This window comes from Glandiceps talaboti, chromosome 8 (assembly GCF_964340395.1).
Source record: "Glandiceps talaboti chromosome 8, keGlaTala1.1, whole genome shotgun sequence".
Lineage (NCBI taxonomy): Eukaryota > Metazoa > Hemichordata > Enteropneusta > Spengelidae > Glandiceps > Glandiceps talaboti.
The window spans coordinates 10,646,539-10,665,812 of record NC_135556.1 but is presented as its reverse complement, the minus strand read 5'-3'; the positions used below and the strand labels follow the sequence as shown (position 1 = coordinate 10,665,812).

Here is a 19,274-nt window from a genome sequence, read left to right as displayed (position 1 = left end):
GGAGGTCCCTTGCTGAAATTTAAATAAACAATCGCCAATCATGTCATATCATAAGTGAGCCTCAGTTTGAGAACATAGATCACTCACAACTAGAGCTCGTTAAAGTCAAAACTTGAGAAGAATTATTACCCGAACGTATACCTGGTAGGATATCTTGGTCTGACAGTGTAGGATTGATTCACAACATGTATCTCGACCACTATCCCAACGAACCGACAACTACCACCATGTATCGACACAACGTTACAGCCAACTACCATCAGTTCAGCCCTTACAACTATGGCCAACAGACTCAGTACGGTAACACAACCGCTGATTATAGTCAATTTCAATTCACAGGGGTTAATACGGAGAACTTACAGAATCCGTCCACTCCATGGACAGCTCCTTATCCAAGCTCACATTCTACCGAGTGGCCGGCTTACACCACTGGGGCTGTGCCCGGACAATTGAATACCTCGACCACGGTAACCGAGTACGTGAACACTGGTCCAGGTTCTGCCAATGGGAGCACTTCTCCGACCGGTTCCGAACCACCCGTTGTATCATCACCAACCTCTGTTATTATGAGTGGGCTGAGCCGAACGCAGAGGAACCCGTATGACTGGATGCGGCCGGCAACGTACAGGGCAAACCCTCAAACAGGTACGTTTCTTTTAAATTTTACCGTGTCTTAGTTATTGTTTTATAATGTCCGGAATAGGTTAATAGATGTTCAGTAATCAGGTAGTCAAATACTACATGCATAAAACCGGTGTAAAACGTCGACATATGACCCTCTTAGTAGCCATTTAGTAGGGTCTTATACACTAATGATGTTTTACAACAACCCTTTGTAGTTTCTAAATTATTTGAGATTACGACTACCAAATAAGGGGTAATATTTAGTTGTTAGTGGTATTAAAGCAAAGCAATGCCAATCTGTTTAATGAGACAGTGATGCTGTGGTTATTTAGATTACACGGGTTACGTTCGGTTATCGGGGATTTCCTCACACACGCTCATTGTCGCTGCATTCCCCGAGTCTGCTCTTCGGTGAGAAGGCATCGGTATCTAGTATCGCGGTTACTTCTAAGTACCTGCAGAGATTTTTAACTTGCTTTCATCCAATTTAAGCCGTCTTGAAGGGTTCCTATCATAAAGTTAGGTTTATACATACTATCTTGTCAATGTCATTCATAGATCTTCACAATGTTTAAGTTGTGTTCGATTCAAGTTTTATTCATACGCTCGTATATTGTAAAGTGTATGCATTCAGGTTGGACCATAGACCCTACACGAAAGACACAGGCCAAAAACAACTTTCATGTCGCGAAAACAACCTGAACTCCACATTCTAATTAACAATTTGAGATAAGCCAGAATCTCTCAATTGTTATCTGTGTGGTTTGTTAATTGGATTTGTGTTCATTGATTGTTAACTCTTGAAAGAGCTACGATTTCCTGTTCCGTTACTGTCGTGGTGCCAATAAACGTGAACGGTATTTTACCCTGTCCTGGCAAGGACCATGGATGTGACTCATCGTTGCAATTACCGGGGTAGCTTGATGACACGACTTGTTTTGGTACAGCTATCGTAATTAGGACGAGAACGTACACGTTTATTACCGTACCTTTACAAGGTTGTCGGTCTTCTCTATATATTATAACCCAGGTTCTGGTTAGTAACGAATATGAAGTGTCATTAGGTCAGGAAGAATTTGCCATCGTCATTTATTTTCTTCTTCTTCTTCAAAATCTCTCAAAAAGGTAACATTTTGTTGGTATACACGTATTTCTTATTCTTCTTTCTTATAATATTCTTATACTCCCATACCCATCTTTTGTGTATGGCACTTCAAATCAAGAGCATTTTCTAAAATGATTATTAAGGTTTTTCTTTAAAGGTATAACATTTCAATACACGCATGGAAACTGTAAAGGGTTGTTAAGAGATGGTATTAGTGTATATGAAATGTTGTGTGTATTTTTGTTTCCAAGACTATTTATGAACAAAAAATGATGACTGTAAGTGTTTTTAATTTTAAACTCATGATTTTGTCATCAAATTTTATCTTTTTCTTGTTTTCTGCAATGTCCATTTTTTATTCATCAATACACATGTTTCAGGTTTGAGTTATAAGCGATTTCTTTTCGACTTCTGTTTGCTTGCAACTAACCATATGGTTACATTGTGCACTTGCAAACATTTTTTTCAAGTATCAAATGAGGAGAAGAATATAACAGGATGGTCGGTGTCAACTTACAATGTATTTTGTAAATTATAGCGACTTTGTTTCGTATTTCACCTGGGTATCTGAAATATTTCATTCCTTTGCACTTAGAGAGTTGTTGCAAGACGTCTGTTCTTTCATTGAAACGAAGCATTGTCAACATACTATATGATGTTTGCTAAATAATTCGTATGAAAAAAAAGTGAATGGAAATGTCTCCATTTCTACATATGGTGGGGTCGACCCGCTTGCTAGTAGCGAAAATTTGAGAAATTTGAGTAAACAGTAAATTTGCTATCAACACTTTTTTTTTAGAACCGACAAAAATACTTATTCACATAAATGATTTTTTGTGTCTTTTTTTGGATGCAAAGGAGGTAAATTTACTTGTATTGATAAAGTACATTACGAAGACACCCATGTGTGCAGACATGTCAGCATATATATACATGGTGTATGTTTTATAGCGCCATTTTCCCAGTCGTTCGACACTGTTCGTTAGAGAGACCATAAAACACACAGAGTGATATATATAGAGTTATAGTGGGCTTTCCCTAATTTGCTCTTATAGCCTTTAATTACAACAATAAGAGAGAATAAAACCATTGAGAAAGTAAAGCTTTATGTTCTTGGAGAGGTTATTTCGTTTTTATTTTCCATGGCATCGTTTATGACCACGCCTGTCGTCGTGCTCTCAGAGCCTGTGTTTTAATAGCTGCAATCAAATCAAATCGGGTTTTTGGAAATTTGCCCCTTTCCAGTAATTTTGTGTAGAATTTTCGCATTTTTCTCCTTCAAAAAATTGCATTAACAGCAAATGTGTGTATAAGTAAAATTAGCTAAAGACTGGACATCAAAATTGTTTATTTTCTGTTCAATGATGGCGTACAGGTGTTGGTATTTAGAAATATCCTGTATGAATTTCCCTCAGTCTTCTACGGCGTTCTTGTTAGCTACCAATTATATATATACATTTTATTATTTTTTCCCCAACATATTTTAGGTTATTCTTTAGCGAAGTATTAAAGTTGTCCAAAGGGGATACATACACATATACATTAAACAGGTCTGTATTTGTCATCGGAAGTGATAGACAGCAATAATATATTATGGTCTGCTTCGGATAGAAACTACAGTTGGCACCCAGACTAGGGAAACATTACCTAGGGTGGTCGCCATCTGTAGAGTTCTTGCAGATATCTGATAAAATATCGAAAGAAGTACACCACTGTTTTTTTTTTTACAGATTCGTTTTAGAATGAACATACTGGAATATATTTACTTTCTTGCGAGGGGGAGAAAGAATATGAGCTGAGATGGGGTGGGAGGAACAATTGTTTGTGCCACACGTCGTGTTTTTTTAACATATAGTACATAATTCCGTCAATGGGGATCACCTAATACCGAAGTATTCATTAGATAGACGTTGATAAATCTGACACGTGGTTGTTGAATTTCACTATCAATGTAAGCAAAGAAAAGTGATGATTGTGAGTCAATCTATATGTAAAGTGGTGTAAGGTTGATTGCAATGAAAGACGTCAACGCCTTTTGTTGTGAAACCACCATGCCCTTGGTTGTCACTGTCGAACTCATGCATTTTTTGTCACCAGGTAAACCGTTATTGTCGCCACAAAGACATGCCGTCTGCATCTATATACAGATATATGACGTGACGATGACGAAATTCACAATTGCTTGGTGTTATATTGTCGTCAGACTATAATTCAATGGATGGGGCGGCTTTTCAACACAACTGCATTGTTGAAATTAATATTCAAAATATAGCATTTGATGTGGCGGATTTCGACCAAGAGACTGAGACATGTGAACAGAAAGACAAGACTAGCAGACATGCAAGAATAACGAATATATATACCTTAGCATCCATTCCATGTGTAGGTAGGGGAATGGAGAGAGCAAAATACCCACTACTGGATTCTAGACTGTCTAACCGAATATGTAGAATGGAGAAGTCGGTTTATAACATCGCAAAGCATTTGGTAGTAGTTTCCTGAACAAAACTATTTTTTTCTGAGCAGGAAATCATACCTCGGGCTTTTTTATATCGATGAATTCATTTCTTTTAACGAAGCGATAGTAAGAGTTAACATCTGAATAGACAAACAATGTCATTTTTAAAAAGCATATTTCCTCCACTGTGAATATAACAGACTATATACAACATCAGTTTTATTTCACAGCATATATACAGTCTGCAGTTGTTACTAGATAGTCAGGGACCTCCTGGTTACAAATGTAGTGGCTTTGGTGGGACAATTTTACCCAAATCTGACCTGGACGAAGTCTTAAACAACATTATTGAGAATGAAACCTTTTCATCCTTTGTTTTTCTGCCCTATCTACTATCTTATTTCCTCAGAATTACTGCATCAACTGAAATTGTAAAAGTGTTTTTGTCTGGGCGTAAAAGGCGTATTTTGGTTAACTTGTTCTTATACAAAAACACCAGTCAACTCGTAAAAGCGAGGAAAGGTTTCGATTATAGCATTCTTCTCCACTGTCTTTGATATTACAGATATTAGGTATAGCATTGTTCTGACATTTACTATATATTCTATCTGAGATTTCCAGGAATGACTATACTGTATTATGTTTCAAGAACCTTTCAACAGTCTGGTTCTACGATGTTAGAATGTAAGTTTAGATTCAAAGTGGCCCAAAACACCACCATTTCAAGATGTGCATCGTCCTACCCCAAATTCTGTATGTGGGCTATCAGACTGGTGAACGACATCCATTTAATATATACCAAGTCAGACAGCCACATCTTTTAGGGTAAAATGATCCTGGAGTGAGTATGGATTCCAGTAGCCTATATAGGATATTCGTCGCTCTGGAGAAGAATTCAAAGATCTTCAAAGCCACGGATAGCCCCCGCCCCCCTGACTAGGATTCCAGAGGCATAGAGTCAATGTTTTCTTGTACCACAGCCTGATACGAATTCGCTAAAACTTGATATATCGAAATAAATGTAAGAATGTTTTCTAGAGTGCGATATGACCACGGGGCACACCAAGAACTCTTTACACCATACGAACAAATAAAAATATCTCCGAAAATTTGCTTACATAAAAAGTAACTATCATAACTGGCTAAAATTAAAAAGGTATGGTATTCTAAAAGTGACGGTTGTTCATAAAATCTTAGTGCATTATATTTTGAATCTCAAAATAAGGAATATGTGGCAAAACAAACAGTTTTTTGCAAATTATCGAGCAACTTCTAACCAAAGTTAAACATCCGTTATACATTTTACTTGCTTTTGAATTATACTTAACATTATTAGATGAATGGGAAAATATGTACTAGGTTATCCGACAACTTAGCCTAGGTGCCAACCGTTTGAGGATTTGTGGATCTCGCCTTTTGATAGGAAGAAGGGGGAGAGCCGAAAGTCCCCCCTCCCATAACTGGGGTCTTAGTTTTGACGGCCAACGCGGTCTCTAACTAAACTGTGAGTGTAGCTGTAAGTCGTAACGATACTGTATAGGAACTAGACTACTTGTGTCTAGACTATCGACAACTACAGTAACTATAAACCATGCCTTAGCCTCGTGTCTTGTCGTGTGGGATTTGGACTGTCGTCTCCCATCAGAACCCCCCACACAACTAGATGCTAGGATATACACACCCTGGAAATATGTGGTGTTATGAAGACAGGACGCTTTGTCACTTGTATCGAAAGTGGCAAGTGAAGGATAGCTTACTTTATCATATTAATTTTTATTTTACAGTCCATATCTTTTTCATCCTTGTCGTTATAACTTTCAAATGTTATGTAGATGGGTTGGTGGTTGTGTGTGTCTGCATATGAGTTTGTGTGTGTGTGTGTGTGGGGGGGGGGTGGAGGGTTGTATGTATTGGGGGAGGTACGATCTTCCATGGGCTGATGAATGCAACAGAAGTAGCAAAACATTAACTGCTCCGTGATAAGGCCTACAAAAAATAATTGTTTGGTTCCGGTTACCCGACCCCGCCTAGCTTTTCACTGCCGACCCTAAACTTTTTTTTTTACGTATTTGAGAAAAAAAATAATAAAATCGCGAATATTGTGAAGTCTCACGAGAAATAGTGGATGCGGAAACTGCCACCAACTTAAAAAGACACTCTTAAAATTGTTCTTCCAATCTGTAATGGCTGTACATCTGATAGGCGGAAATAAACAACACAGAGACCATTTGGTATACAATGGAAAACCTGAACTAGACACCCACACAGAAAAAAAATATAATAAAATAAAAATGAAAAATCTACCTAACCCACCTATTCTAAAATTGAACCGGCACCACGCAATTTTTTTTATTAGGAATAACAACAAATCTAATGCATAAACGTAGTCTGCATGCCAAAGTGGTTCTCGTGTAGATTCAAAAGGTAAAAAAAATTGCAATATATAGGAGGAGAGAAACGTGGTACGACGAAAACAAATACAGTAGAAATCATATTACAATGTACCTTGTCTTTGTACAGATCTGAAAATACATGCATTTGTTGATAACCTACGTGGGACTATGACATTTTATTGCCAATTAGAGTTCCAATTGAACACTACCAAAACCTTGAAAACCGAGCAGCCACTAAAAACCACATCAGACAAAAGCGGCCATCATGGGCCTTGATGTAAGAAGTAGATGCTGACACAGGAACCTTGATGAAGCTGGTTTGGAACACGTCTATATGCCAGCTAATTTTTCAGTACACCTGCCTAGCTCCTGTACACACGTGGTGTAGAAATTCAATATTTTTAATAATCACAATAAATCGTGATAGGCCTGATGGCAAAGTTTACGAATAAACGCTGTAACTGCAGCTTTTGAGCTTTACCTAGGAATAAATTGCAGAAATTCGTTTTACGAGGGTTATAAAACGAAGCCATAAACCTAGGACAAACGCTCTGCTGTGTATATATTATACCATGCCAGTCGACACACACACATACACACACCACGAGTCGGAGTTCACTACTGAACGATACTTTTACCGGAGATCACATCAGATTTCCATTGCCAAGTTGAAGTTCACATTGTCGTCGAAAATGATTCCTAAATACTCCATCAATGTGTATCGCTATTGTGATCGACAACAATGCTACTATCCCAGTCGATCGGGAAATGACTGAAAAGCGAAAATCACTCGACAACAACCGATTAGTGTTTATTCATGGGGGAGTGTCCAGGTGTACCTAACCATGCGATTGTCTTCATGTACGACGTACCTCATGGAACCGATCAAGACAGAACAAAATGTGGTTTGTGGTTAGCTTCACATTTCCAAATTTACTAAGATTCATTTTCCATTATATATGAATATATCTTGAGAAAAATGCCAGAAAAAAACATGCATGATGGCAATGGTTGCAAAAGTCTTGTTCATATCTAAATAAGCGTCTAAAATCTACACCAAAGTGTTTATTTTACACTGAGACTTTCAACTTGTTCAAATTGAACCAACGACTGTATCTTCTAACAAGAAAGACATTACAAGTAAAATCGCGAAACCTGAAACAAAGAGTCTTCTAGCTCGGATAAAAATCTTACCGACGTTTGCTACATTTTATCGTCTTGCTTGACACATATCTCTTTTTGGCGATTGTTTTTGTTGAGCAAGACGATACAAAGTAGCAGTTTTTATACTATTAGTAAGATTCTAGTTCAGCCAGTCGATAAAATGTAGCATTTTTAGTAAGATTTTTGTGAAGCCAGACGACATTTTGTTTCAGATTTTAGTTGCAATTTTTATATGATGGAGATATCAGTCACGCACACGAAGTTTGTTTCAGTCGAAATGTTGTTTTGGGCGGGAATCGAAGCTTTTCTACAGCCAATGTCACGAAAACAGGACAGTGTGTATTCAAGACTACGTTGTCTACGTTTGTTTTCAGACACCTATCGCGCCTTTGAAATGTGTTTTTAGCTGCTGTATCAAAAAGTGAAGTGAATGAAATATTTTACTTTTATTTCATTAATGCGGAAACTACTGCAACAATAAGCTGGCCTGGAATCAATGCGGTTTTGTGATGGGAAACCAAAATTTAAAATCCCCATCCGCATGGATTCAAGTCTAACAATAAGCCGTCTTTCCAGTTTTATGTCTTCGTACACTGAGGACAAACTCTTTTATAGCACCGTTCAAGACGCACCGCTTCGTTTATTTTATTTCGCAATGTCGCGGAAGAAATAACAGCTCTGGTTTGCGAGAATGCAGTTTCATGACCAAGCTCCGCTTCAGACTCTTAACGTTAGAAATTCACTTTCCTATACCGATGGACAACACCTGTTACTACATAGCATATATTGGAAGTGTTGAGAGATACAAAAACCGTTCGGTTTGTAACTACAAAATCATAGAACTCTGTAGTATGGAAACAACATCAGCAGTCCGCCACTACTTGTAAGATCGACAGCGTCAATGAAAACGTCACCATAACCCAGAAAGAGCTTCCGCCTGCGTGCAGTCTATAATTGGCAATCAAACTAAATTTCACCTCTTAAAAAATATAGACACTTTGAGTTATATAATACTTAAATGAATTCGAGAAATACTAGTAGGTGTTACTCGCAGCCAATAAATTTTCTTTATAAGAAAACTAATTACTTCCTCCAGTCAACCTGCTTTTCACAATGTGCCCACATCGTGCGTTTACCGACATCTTGAAAATTAGCGACATTTTTTGCTGCGTAAGTTATTTCCATATGCTCCTCTCGTCCTTAGAGTGCAGTGGTTTTGTCTTGTCTACAGTTGCGGTGAAAACACTAGAAAATCATTCACAGTTTTCACTACATCGGTTGAACGTTGATCAACCGACGTTTGTTTTCTAATAGTCTCTGCCCACATTAGGAAATCAGAAATCGAAACTACGATCACCACTAATTATGAACCAGGTTAAATGAATCTTATCTCGTTGTGGTTTTTCTTCTAAGAACTACTTTATTTCAAACGCAAGCATCGATTAACGCATTCATCGAAAAACGTCTAATATCCATGTTCTTAGTTCGGAGACTAGCTGTTGGATTTGAATCAGAAGACGTCATTACATCGAAAGATACTATCTTTGTGATTCAAAGCCAACGGCTATCCTCCAGACGAGATATTCTTGGCCCCGACCAATATCATATCGAGATACAATATATATTAAGTTGAAAGAAATGTGGTTATGTTTAGAGACCAACATGAATGCCAAAACCGACCTTTCTATATGCAGTGTTGTAAAAGATATGAGTACCTCAACACATTGGCACATATGTTACATAGAAAATGGCTTTTTGAAAACGGGCCAGCCAGGGACAACCTTTTAATATATATACACTAAAATACCCAAAGCATTCGATTCTCCATGAACCTAGCATTACCAATCTATACCCTTACAGTACATGCAATGTAAGACAGAACAGCATGTATTTCAGGCTAACCAATCCATAATTCTGTGAGTCATCTTGAGCTCATTTCACGGATTGTTAGACGTCGAAAACTTGATTTGAGTCTCAGCTTTTATTCTCGTCTCCGATATCCCAACTCCATTGCCCTCGTGCTTTACACAAATTTGAAAGTACACGAAATGTCCTTTAGTAGTGAGGGCATACATTTTAAGCTGCTCTAGTCTGGATGCCAACTGTGGTTCTAAATAAATCGTAACGATACTGTATGTAGGAACTAGACTAAAGCTACTCTGAAGAATGTCTTTGTTATTAGAACAACATTTGTTGGATTCCATTGACCAAAACTGAAACTTTCGCGATCTTCATATGCACCCTTAAAGTTTTTTTTTTTATAACTAATACAGCATGTTTGTAAAAATGTGGCCTGGAATATTTGCTATTCCGATGTATACGCTCTGTAGTAAAACGTTGATATGTAAGGCCTAGAGCTTCGCGAATAGGGTTGTAAGACCCTGCTGAGAAAGCTAAATTGAAAATATATAACACGTTGATCTATCGTTACTTTTGTTAATAAATGGAGGCCTTCAAATGATGTTTTCTAATCTAGTACAGTAACTCAGAAACGAAACCAGTCTCGATTTTTAGTATACTGTACTGTACAAAAGCTTTGTAACCATCGTAACACTTCATGTATGTCTTTATTCATGATGTTTTCTAGAAAAGGTTTCGGTTCGGATGTAAAGGCCAAAAGGCGACAGGCTGAAAGTATTCACTTGAATGGGAATCGTTTGGTAAAGGGCATACTTACACGTAAAGTCAAACACTCTTTCCGAATCCTTAGTATTATTTCACTGTCAATATTTACCACAGAAGGCCAAAAAGATAGACGCATTTGCAACCTCTTAAAATTTCATTGATTACGATATTGATAGACCAAACATTGCTATTTGCAAGCTTTGTGAAAAAAGTTTCATTTTGATTGTATAGTTACTCACATATATTACGTTTTACCTGAATACACAAAGCCCAGGTGGGAGAATATGAAATTGCCGCTTAAGAAAAAATGCTACGGTGCTCCGTTTGTGGTCAGGACGAATAACGTTCTCGAGCGAAACGGGAGAAAGCACTTATCAATAATAATTTCGGAGATCTAATTTTGTATCGTTTTCCGTTAACAGAAAGCTGTTTTGCTCACATAAATTGTATTCTCGATTTTATAAAAGGAAAATGATTCAATATTTCTCCTCTGTTTTCGACAAAGTATGTAGATGTGCCTTCCCATTTGTAACGCTAAAGGTGGTGTCTGTTTATAACCACCCTATTAAAGTACGAGATCAGTACAGGCTGGGTATACAATAAAACTAAAAGCAAACACAGGCTCGGGCTCGAAGTATTACAGCTGTCGTGATACAACAAGTTTAGCCTAGAGTTAACAAACGTTGAGCAATTCTTACTCGGCAACATTTATAGATTATTGGAAGTAAATGTACCAATGTAAGTTAAATTGGACATTGGATATACTTTGATCACTGATTATCCGAAGTTCTTATTGCCGACAGAGATTGGATTCGTTCTTGTCTAGAAAGTGTAAATAAGCAATGCGTTATGTATCTCCTACCGACATGGCGTTGTTGTCCATTCTCGCAAGCCATAGCCTACACTTCTTCGGATAAAACGAACAATACTATGGAGAGTGCCGTAAAGCCGTGTGTCGTCCTACGCCGATCTTGTCGTCAGAACTTGTAGTCTTAGGTTAGCAGAAAAACGCCATTTTTATAGCGGCAGTGAAGGCGTCTCATCCTGTGATCTCAATAAAACACCGGATTGCAAATCGTAAAATAAATTTGACACCAAGACTTTGGATAAGAAATGTACAAACATAAAATGATAAATTTTACTTCGAAAAAGAAAAGTATTCGATTTTTCTTTTGATTGCTTGTACTGCGAACATACCAGTCGATTTTCCGATCCTAAATCTGACGGATTATGTACATCTGAATTCTCTGTTATCACTTGCAACTTTAAAACATCTAAACATTTTCGTTTCTTTTTTTAGAATAATAAAGTGATACGTTTTCAAGTTCAAGAGCAAAAATAAAACTCTGATTCTTCAAATTTCGTTTTTGTGCTGAGATTTTGGCAACGACAACAGTAACGGTGACGATGGAAAGTTTTACATGTAAATCAAAGTTACGGTGTCGAAGACAAAACAATAACATACTACTTTGAATGAAAAGCTAGCCAACTCATTGACAGAAAAGAGAATATGCAGCAAAAAACTGAAGGAAAAAAAGCCTGCAACCAATTCTAAGTTTTTTATCGTATATGTGTAGCATAGACAGTGCAAGAAAGAAGAAATGTGCAATTATGCGTATGCTAGTCAGCAATATGTTGGTGATTAGGACCCGGATCTTACAAGTAACGGTTTGTAATATGGCATTCAGGCAATCATATAATGTATAGAAAATTCCATAAATGCAATCATTTTTCGAAAAGAAAGGAAAACTTTTCTCAAATAAACTTTTGTCTCAAATTACAAGAAACACAAATAAAGTGCATCGTGTAAGGTGGTTTGTACGTAGTACTTTACATTGTCTTTCTCATGTGAACGATCGAAATGAAAGTAATCAATATTGAAATGTTGTATCCGGTGAAAGGAACGTTTGGTAGCTTCTTCGACATGACTAGTCTTGGCAATTGGCCATGCATGCATGCATGCCGCATCTCACCTGATCACCATAATGATGTCCCCTGGGAGTCGTTTGGAAGATCGACAAAAGTAAACAATATTTCTTTTAACGGCAGACTAGAAAAGACTCGTCACAAGATTCAGGTGTTGGGTTTAAGAATGTATTCTCATTACTAGATTAACATGTTAATTCTGTGTGGGTTTATGATTTTTCAGAACATGCCAGGATTGTCACAAAAATGCAATTTTGAGTGTTTCACTCTCAACTTTACTCTAAGAGAATGCGTACGTTACCGTCAACTCAACGGGATATGTCGCTCGTATTCATGACCGCATATTTCCATCTTTACGAATTATTATCCATTACGAATCATTAGACACAATCAAAACTTAGTCTTGCATAATAAAAATGAATATATAATAATTTTATTATGAAATATTCCAGGCCGGAACCGATAACAATCATACCGGCTCTGGAATCCTTTGATATATGGAATTTTTTTTTAAAAAGTTAACAAAGTTTGGGCGCCAGATGCTGTAATTTTCATTTTTTAAAGTGATGTTGGCTTACATGTAATTGCAAAACCAAAAACTCGTAGTAAAACAAATTTCTTGTCAGCCATATTTAAAAAGTTGCACAGCTCTGAAAGATACGTAGAATTCAGGCGTGTGAAGCTTTGTAGAAATACCGTGCCTTAATACCCATTTGCGATCGTTAAATTGACAGTATCAACTTTTATCAAATTCTCAAATCCTCCATGAGTAGTACTTTTTGTCCGTACCGTTATGTCAAAGCGACCTCGACCCCAATTTACTGAAATCAGACGATAAGAGAAAAACGCAACATTTTTTGGCATGTCGTGGGTAAAAGTGGCACGATTCCACAACGTGAAAAGTTCCCGCCATATGACCATGTATGGTAATGAACTGCTTCGTTAATTATGCATCTAGATCAATTTGAGATGCATGTGACAAATCAGTCGGTCTCGTGAGATTATGCTAATTAAGAATGATAAAGCCGTGGTTCTAAAGTTTATGTGTGATTATGCTAATTTAGCGTAACTATTGCATCGCAATTTGCATATGTATTTTCCGTGTACCGTGAAGGGCTAATTGGAGATAAGAAATACGATAGTTAAATATACGTTATGAATTATTGCAAGTAAAAAAATTGCTTTCATCTGACACCAATTGTCAGGCAGTGTTTTTTTTTTATTTGAATATTTTATTGACAAACAGTGATGTGCAGGTCGGCCTAACATTAACGACGACAGAACTGTCATGGCAGTAGGCAAAAGACCAATTTGTCTCAATAATGAGTCTGATATAACATGACGGATTATATCGAGTTTTCTTTTGAATACATAGGTAGAATATTCTGTATCTGAATTGGTTGTTGAAAGTATTCACTCGATATTGTTTCAATATCTCACCAACTGAGCTGTTATCCCCACCACCTTGTCACACCTCTCACCAACTAAGGCCCCTAATTCACACACCAAGTAGATATCTAAAATGACTGGAATGGAACATATAATATTCAAGATTCTTGGTCTAAAATTCCACATTTTTTCTCTCTCTATTTTGACTCACAGTCAGTCAAGTATACTCGCCATTTTTAAACAGTAGAAGCACGGTTGTATTTTTGGTAGTTTATTTTGACGATAAACTGGAGAATTTTTTTTTTGAGTTGATATTTTATTTTGTTTGGTGCTGGATGCGTTAATTTGTTCCCACCATGCCTTCATTTCCTAGCTGCAGTGGGGGCCATGTAGTAACAGTTTTAGTTACATGGATTTGTCAAGGCCAACAAAGTTCGTATGAACCCCAGGTAGTTGTGAATGTACGGAGATGTACACCTTAGTAGTAGTAGGAGTCAAAATCACCTGGTACAATTTGACTAGTTTGTGTGTTCAGGTCGTGTGACACTACACACAAAAATGTAATAATTTGTAAAATGTCTTCCCTAGGTCTTGGTACACTCAGCAATGCGACGAACTATGACGATAAACACCAGAGTGAGTATAGCATTATAATGTCCACATATTAGCAGCTAGCTCTCCACCATACCATGACTTGATGTTCTATAGTGATTAATGTCAAAACATCTCACCGGACTTCACACCAGCCTATGTTTACATCGTTTGTTCTATCTGTATATATAGCATCTCATGTGGTGAAAAAGTAGTTGTTTTAATTTAGTGAGTCAGGCGTGCGGTCAAAAAACAACACCCCATTTCATATCAAAATGTCAAAATCTGCCATTTGGGGTTATGTCCTCAAAATATCATTTTCAGCAATTTTAAAGAATAACTCGCATTTCATTGTAATAAAAACATGTCTATGTGCCAAGGTATTATGTGTTGTGTTGTGTTGTGTTCTTTCGTTACACTTACGTAAGCCACCATACATGTACCATATTAATATAATTGCACTGGTGTAGTAAATTCTGTTAGTTCTTGATGTTGCACGCACATACATACACAGACGCACACATAGACACATAGACACAGACACATACATGCATGCATGCATGCATGCATGTATACATACATACATACATACATACATACATACATACATACATACATACATACATACATACATACATACATACATACATACATATCTAAACTCATCAATACAGTTGACTTCACTACTTACATGGTTTCTCTCCCAGCTTAGTCTTGTAATCTGACTTGTTGTGAGCCATGTCAAATCGTTCAAATTGAGGGAAATCGCAGTGCGCTGTTTGGATATAGATTTGATACAAGGCGAGAAACCAGGTACAACTTCACGTAGACTACTAATAGTCTCCGCCAATTCCCGGGCCAAAACACCTCGCAGACCACGTCATTTGTACGTTAAATGCGAAGTACCAAAGTGGTGTTAGATCCCGTGCCACTCTCCCCGAGACTCGATCAAATCGAACATTTGCACGGGGTACAAATCAACCACCAGTTGTTGTTGTTGTTGTTGCTAAGCTGGGGGAAAGCTAATACAGCGAAGTTGACGTACAAAACCGCAGTGATCCATGTCCAACGACTCAACATAGTGGTGACAGCCATATTACCAGTGTACATACCGTTCATCAACAAATGTAACTTATGCAGTGCACCGTGTTTATAGATCTTAGCGTGCACACAGCCTTCTCCTAACTTTTCAAGATTACCTTTATTTAACAGTCGTAGACCAAGACATTTTAATCGTATGCTAACATCTTGTACTGTGTAGTAACATGTACTGTGCACACATGTTTTAATATGTTTTACAGCTGGAATCGGAGATATGAAAACTAATCATGTGGTATTTCTTTGGTGATTCCAATGTTATCATTTGTTAGTCTGTGTGCTTGTCTGTCTGACTTCTAATAAAGCTATCGTATTAGTCACACGCAATTACACTAATCAACAAACTGCAATATTGGGGATTAGCTGTATATATACGATATCTGAACTACCGTTGAGTAGATCAGACGGCCAAGAAATAACGATTAAATTTGCCCCAAGTTTTACTAAGAGTTACAACTCTGCGAAGTTGACCACAACTCTGCGAAGTTGACCATCCACGTCATACCTTCATCGAACACTATATGTTTTATATGTCATTGTTTTTTTTCCTGATTATGTTTCATTTAGTTATTTGTCATATTTTTTTATTTTCTTTAGGAAAGACACGTACGAAAGACAAGTATAGGGTTGTGTACACCGATCACCAGAGGCTGGAACTCGAAAAGGAATTCCATTACAGCCGCTATATCACTATACGACGAAAGGCTGAACTAGCTGCGGCCTTAGGGCTTTCTGAACGACAAGTTAAGATATGGTTCCAGAACCGCCGTGCCAAAGAACGCAAACAAAACAAGAAAAGACTGATCAACCAACAACAATCACAATCTACAGACGCTCATCAACAACAAAATTCAGCCGGACATCCACACCCACACGCGCATCAACAACAACAACAACAACAGCAACAGCAACAACAACAACAACAACAACAGCCTCATCAACATCATCATCAACAACAACAACAACAGCAGCCGCAGCGACAGCAAACACAACCGCAGCAGCAGCAGCAACAACAACAACCACATCAACACCAGGTTCTCATAAAACAAGAATCGACTCGATCGCAGCAGACGAGGTCACCCGTAATCAACGAAAACAAATCATAGACACTGATTGACTGAGACATGTGTGTATCGTTGTGAAGTCTGTATACTTCTATTACTACGTACACAACCTTTAGAACAACTAGCCCATGGCTAACCGTATTATCGTACTCTCCAAGCCAACTTGCCAAATTCAAACTTTATATCGATATTTCACCCGAGAAATGCTTTTAAATGATTCCATTGTATACCTAGTCATAAAGAGGCGCATCAAAATCCAACATTGACAGCATTGGTAGTGTAGAAGTGTCAAGTGTAGAGAAAATGTAATGATGTTGTTACGTCTATTTTGTGTAGCCATGACGTGGGGATATTTTTTTTACACAGACGTGTCATTTTTACAGTTGAACAAAGGTTTGGTGTCAATATTGTAAAAAAAAAAACCCATTACACTACCTCGGTGACAGGATGAAAATTAATTCAGAAATTAACTAACAATGTAAAGAGATGAATTGAATACACTGCCGTTGTTACACAACTAGCTTTTCACACACGAACGTCACAACTCCACTTTTCAACAAGAGCCTGATATTGTCAACATTCATGGAATATTCATTCAAATTGTCATACACCGAACCATAAGAATGAACCCAGTTTCACGCTCATTCTGTTATTAAAATAGTTCTGTTTCAACAGTTTTATGGGGTTTCAAAACCATGTTAAAGCCTGCATTAACTATTTCAGTCAGGAAAATGTGTTATTTTTCCGAGATTTGAAGACAACTGTTTGGGGGGCTATGGTGGTATACACATTTTGCATGTTCTGCTAAATAGTTCTGTTTCAACGCGTTGGTGGGTTACCGAAAAACCTTGTGAAAAATCCTGTATGCATATTTCAGTCACGAAATACGCTATACTAAGATTTGAGGACAACGACTTTGGTGGTTTGTTATGGATTGAATTGTGCGTTCTATTTAAATACAATGTAGTACTATTTCAACAATTTAGCGAAGAGTAAAAAATATTTCAATCAGAGAAATATTGGGATTTTTGAACAAAAATGCAGCGGTTATAAAAAAAATACCGTTAAATAATATCATTTCAACAATTTGGCGGGATTTCAAATCTAATAAAAAATCTATGAATACTTCAATCTAGGAAAATATGACAAGTTATAAATTTAGAACGAATAAAAATTATTGTATTTTGATATGGCCTGATAGTGTTGAACAGTACTGTCTCGGCAATTTGATGGGGTTTTAAGATCTAGTAAAAAAATTGTCAGTCAAGAAGTATTGTGATTTTAGAATAAAATGTGCAGGTATTGAGATGGTAACACTACTGCTGACGGCTGCAAAAACGAACAATATAACACCATTCACACTGGGTACATACACAATACTTTATTTGTTTACTAATGTGTCTGGCTGGCCAAGCAACACAGAAACAACCAGCAGTGAAAAGTTCTGTGACCGTGAGTTCTCACGTGCCAAAGATAAATATTTCACGAAATACCGTAATTACCAAAGACTTGTACATTTTGCCGATTTCTAAATCGGTGTAATAATTGTTATTGGGAGCATTTATGGCGGGTATTAATTCTATTAATGAATGCCTTTATAAAGGTATAGCCACTCCTACCAATCTGCCTTCCTGCAATTTATTTTTGTCCTTGGAATCGTAGTTAAAGAGAGTTTAAATCAAGTTATTTAGCTCATAACCTTCATACTTTCCTCCCAGCAACTGTTTAAAGTGGTTTGGTGGTTGTGTCAACTCACTGTTGGTATCAGAGGTTGTTTAATAGAGGAGACACAACTCACCACCGTCATGTTGAGCTACAGAATTCAAGATGGCGGTCAGACTGAACAGAACTACTACTACTACCGTGCATGCATGACTGTGTATGTACGTAGTTCAACTTCAAGTTTGACCCTGCATAATTTACTTCGATCTTTATCAGTGAGTATTATAACCTTTATTTTCAAATGTCTTAGTCCTATTGCTTTTGATCAAACAGAAAATATTTAATCGATTTTGTACTTAAACATGGTTTAGAGATAGGCAAATACATCAAAACAAATTTGAACAATTTCACTTCAACGCCGACGATGCCGCCAGCAAAGTAACACCGGCGCGGCAGGCAATACATGCAATATGACTGTACAACTGTCATCCCCATTTTGTGTATGACCATTCGTTGATTTAGTGTACCACTAGTTTCAAATCAAATAATCATAATTTTCATGTTTCAATATCATCTGACGATAAGTAACTTCTCATTTAGTTGTGTTTATAACTTTCGGAATGAAACAAGATCATCTTCCCCAGACGTTTGAATTTGGTGGGTTGGCTTGTTAAACTCTTTCCTGCTGCAGTATTATCTATATTTTCTTCCATAGAGGCTTACCTGTCAGAGATGGCATTTTTTTTCCTGTTTTTACCCCATTGTCTCCGATGAACTTTTTAGCGATACACTTTGTATGGTATCGATTTTAACTAGACACGCATTTGAACAATTTAAAAGAAACGAGCGAGGAACTGGAATTCGTTCGTCGACAAAATACTAAGTGCAATCGTAAATTTTTCGTGATTTTATTTTTCAACGAACTTGTCATCAAATTGTGACACAGTGGCTGTTAAAAGTTGAATCGTTTTAGTTTACTCTAGTCGATGGGCAACTAAGGTATTCAGAGAATTGCTGTATAATAGCTCCAACCACCATGCTGATTCGTATTTTGTGGTTTATTTGCATTCATTATAGCTCATAGCCCCAGTGTATTGCTTTAGTTTTACCGATGTTAAAAAAAAATTAACCAATGTCTGAGCAAAGGAACGAAATTGTAAACTTGTCAACAGTTT

The 19,274-nt window shown here is 37.2% G+C and overlaps 1 protein-coding gene across 1 annotated transcript; it reads left to right on the top strand.

Annotated features, from left to right (window-relative positions):
• Positions 1 to 185: 185 nt before the first annotated feature.
• Positions 186 to 16,479, top strand: LOC144439073 (homeobox protein CHOX-CAD-like). Its single transcript, XM_078128326.1, has 4 exons — positions 186 to 645; positions 14,273 to 14,320; positions 15,971 to 16,191; positions 16,324 to 16,479. Exons 1-4 carry the CDS (start codon positions 186 to 188, stop codon positions 16,477 to 16,479), a joined length of 885 nt encoding a protein of 294 aa, XP_077984452.1.
• The last annotated feature ends 2,795 nt before the right edge of the window (positions 16,480 to 19,274 follow it).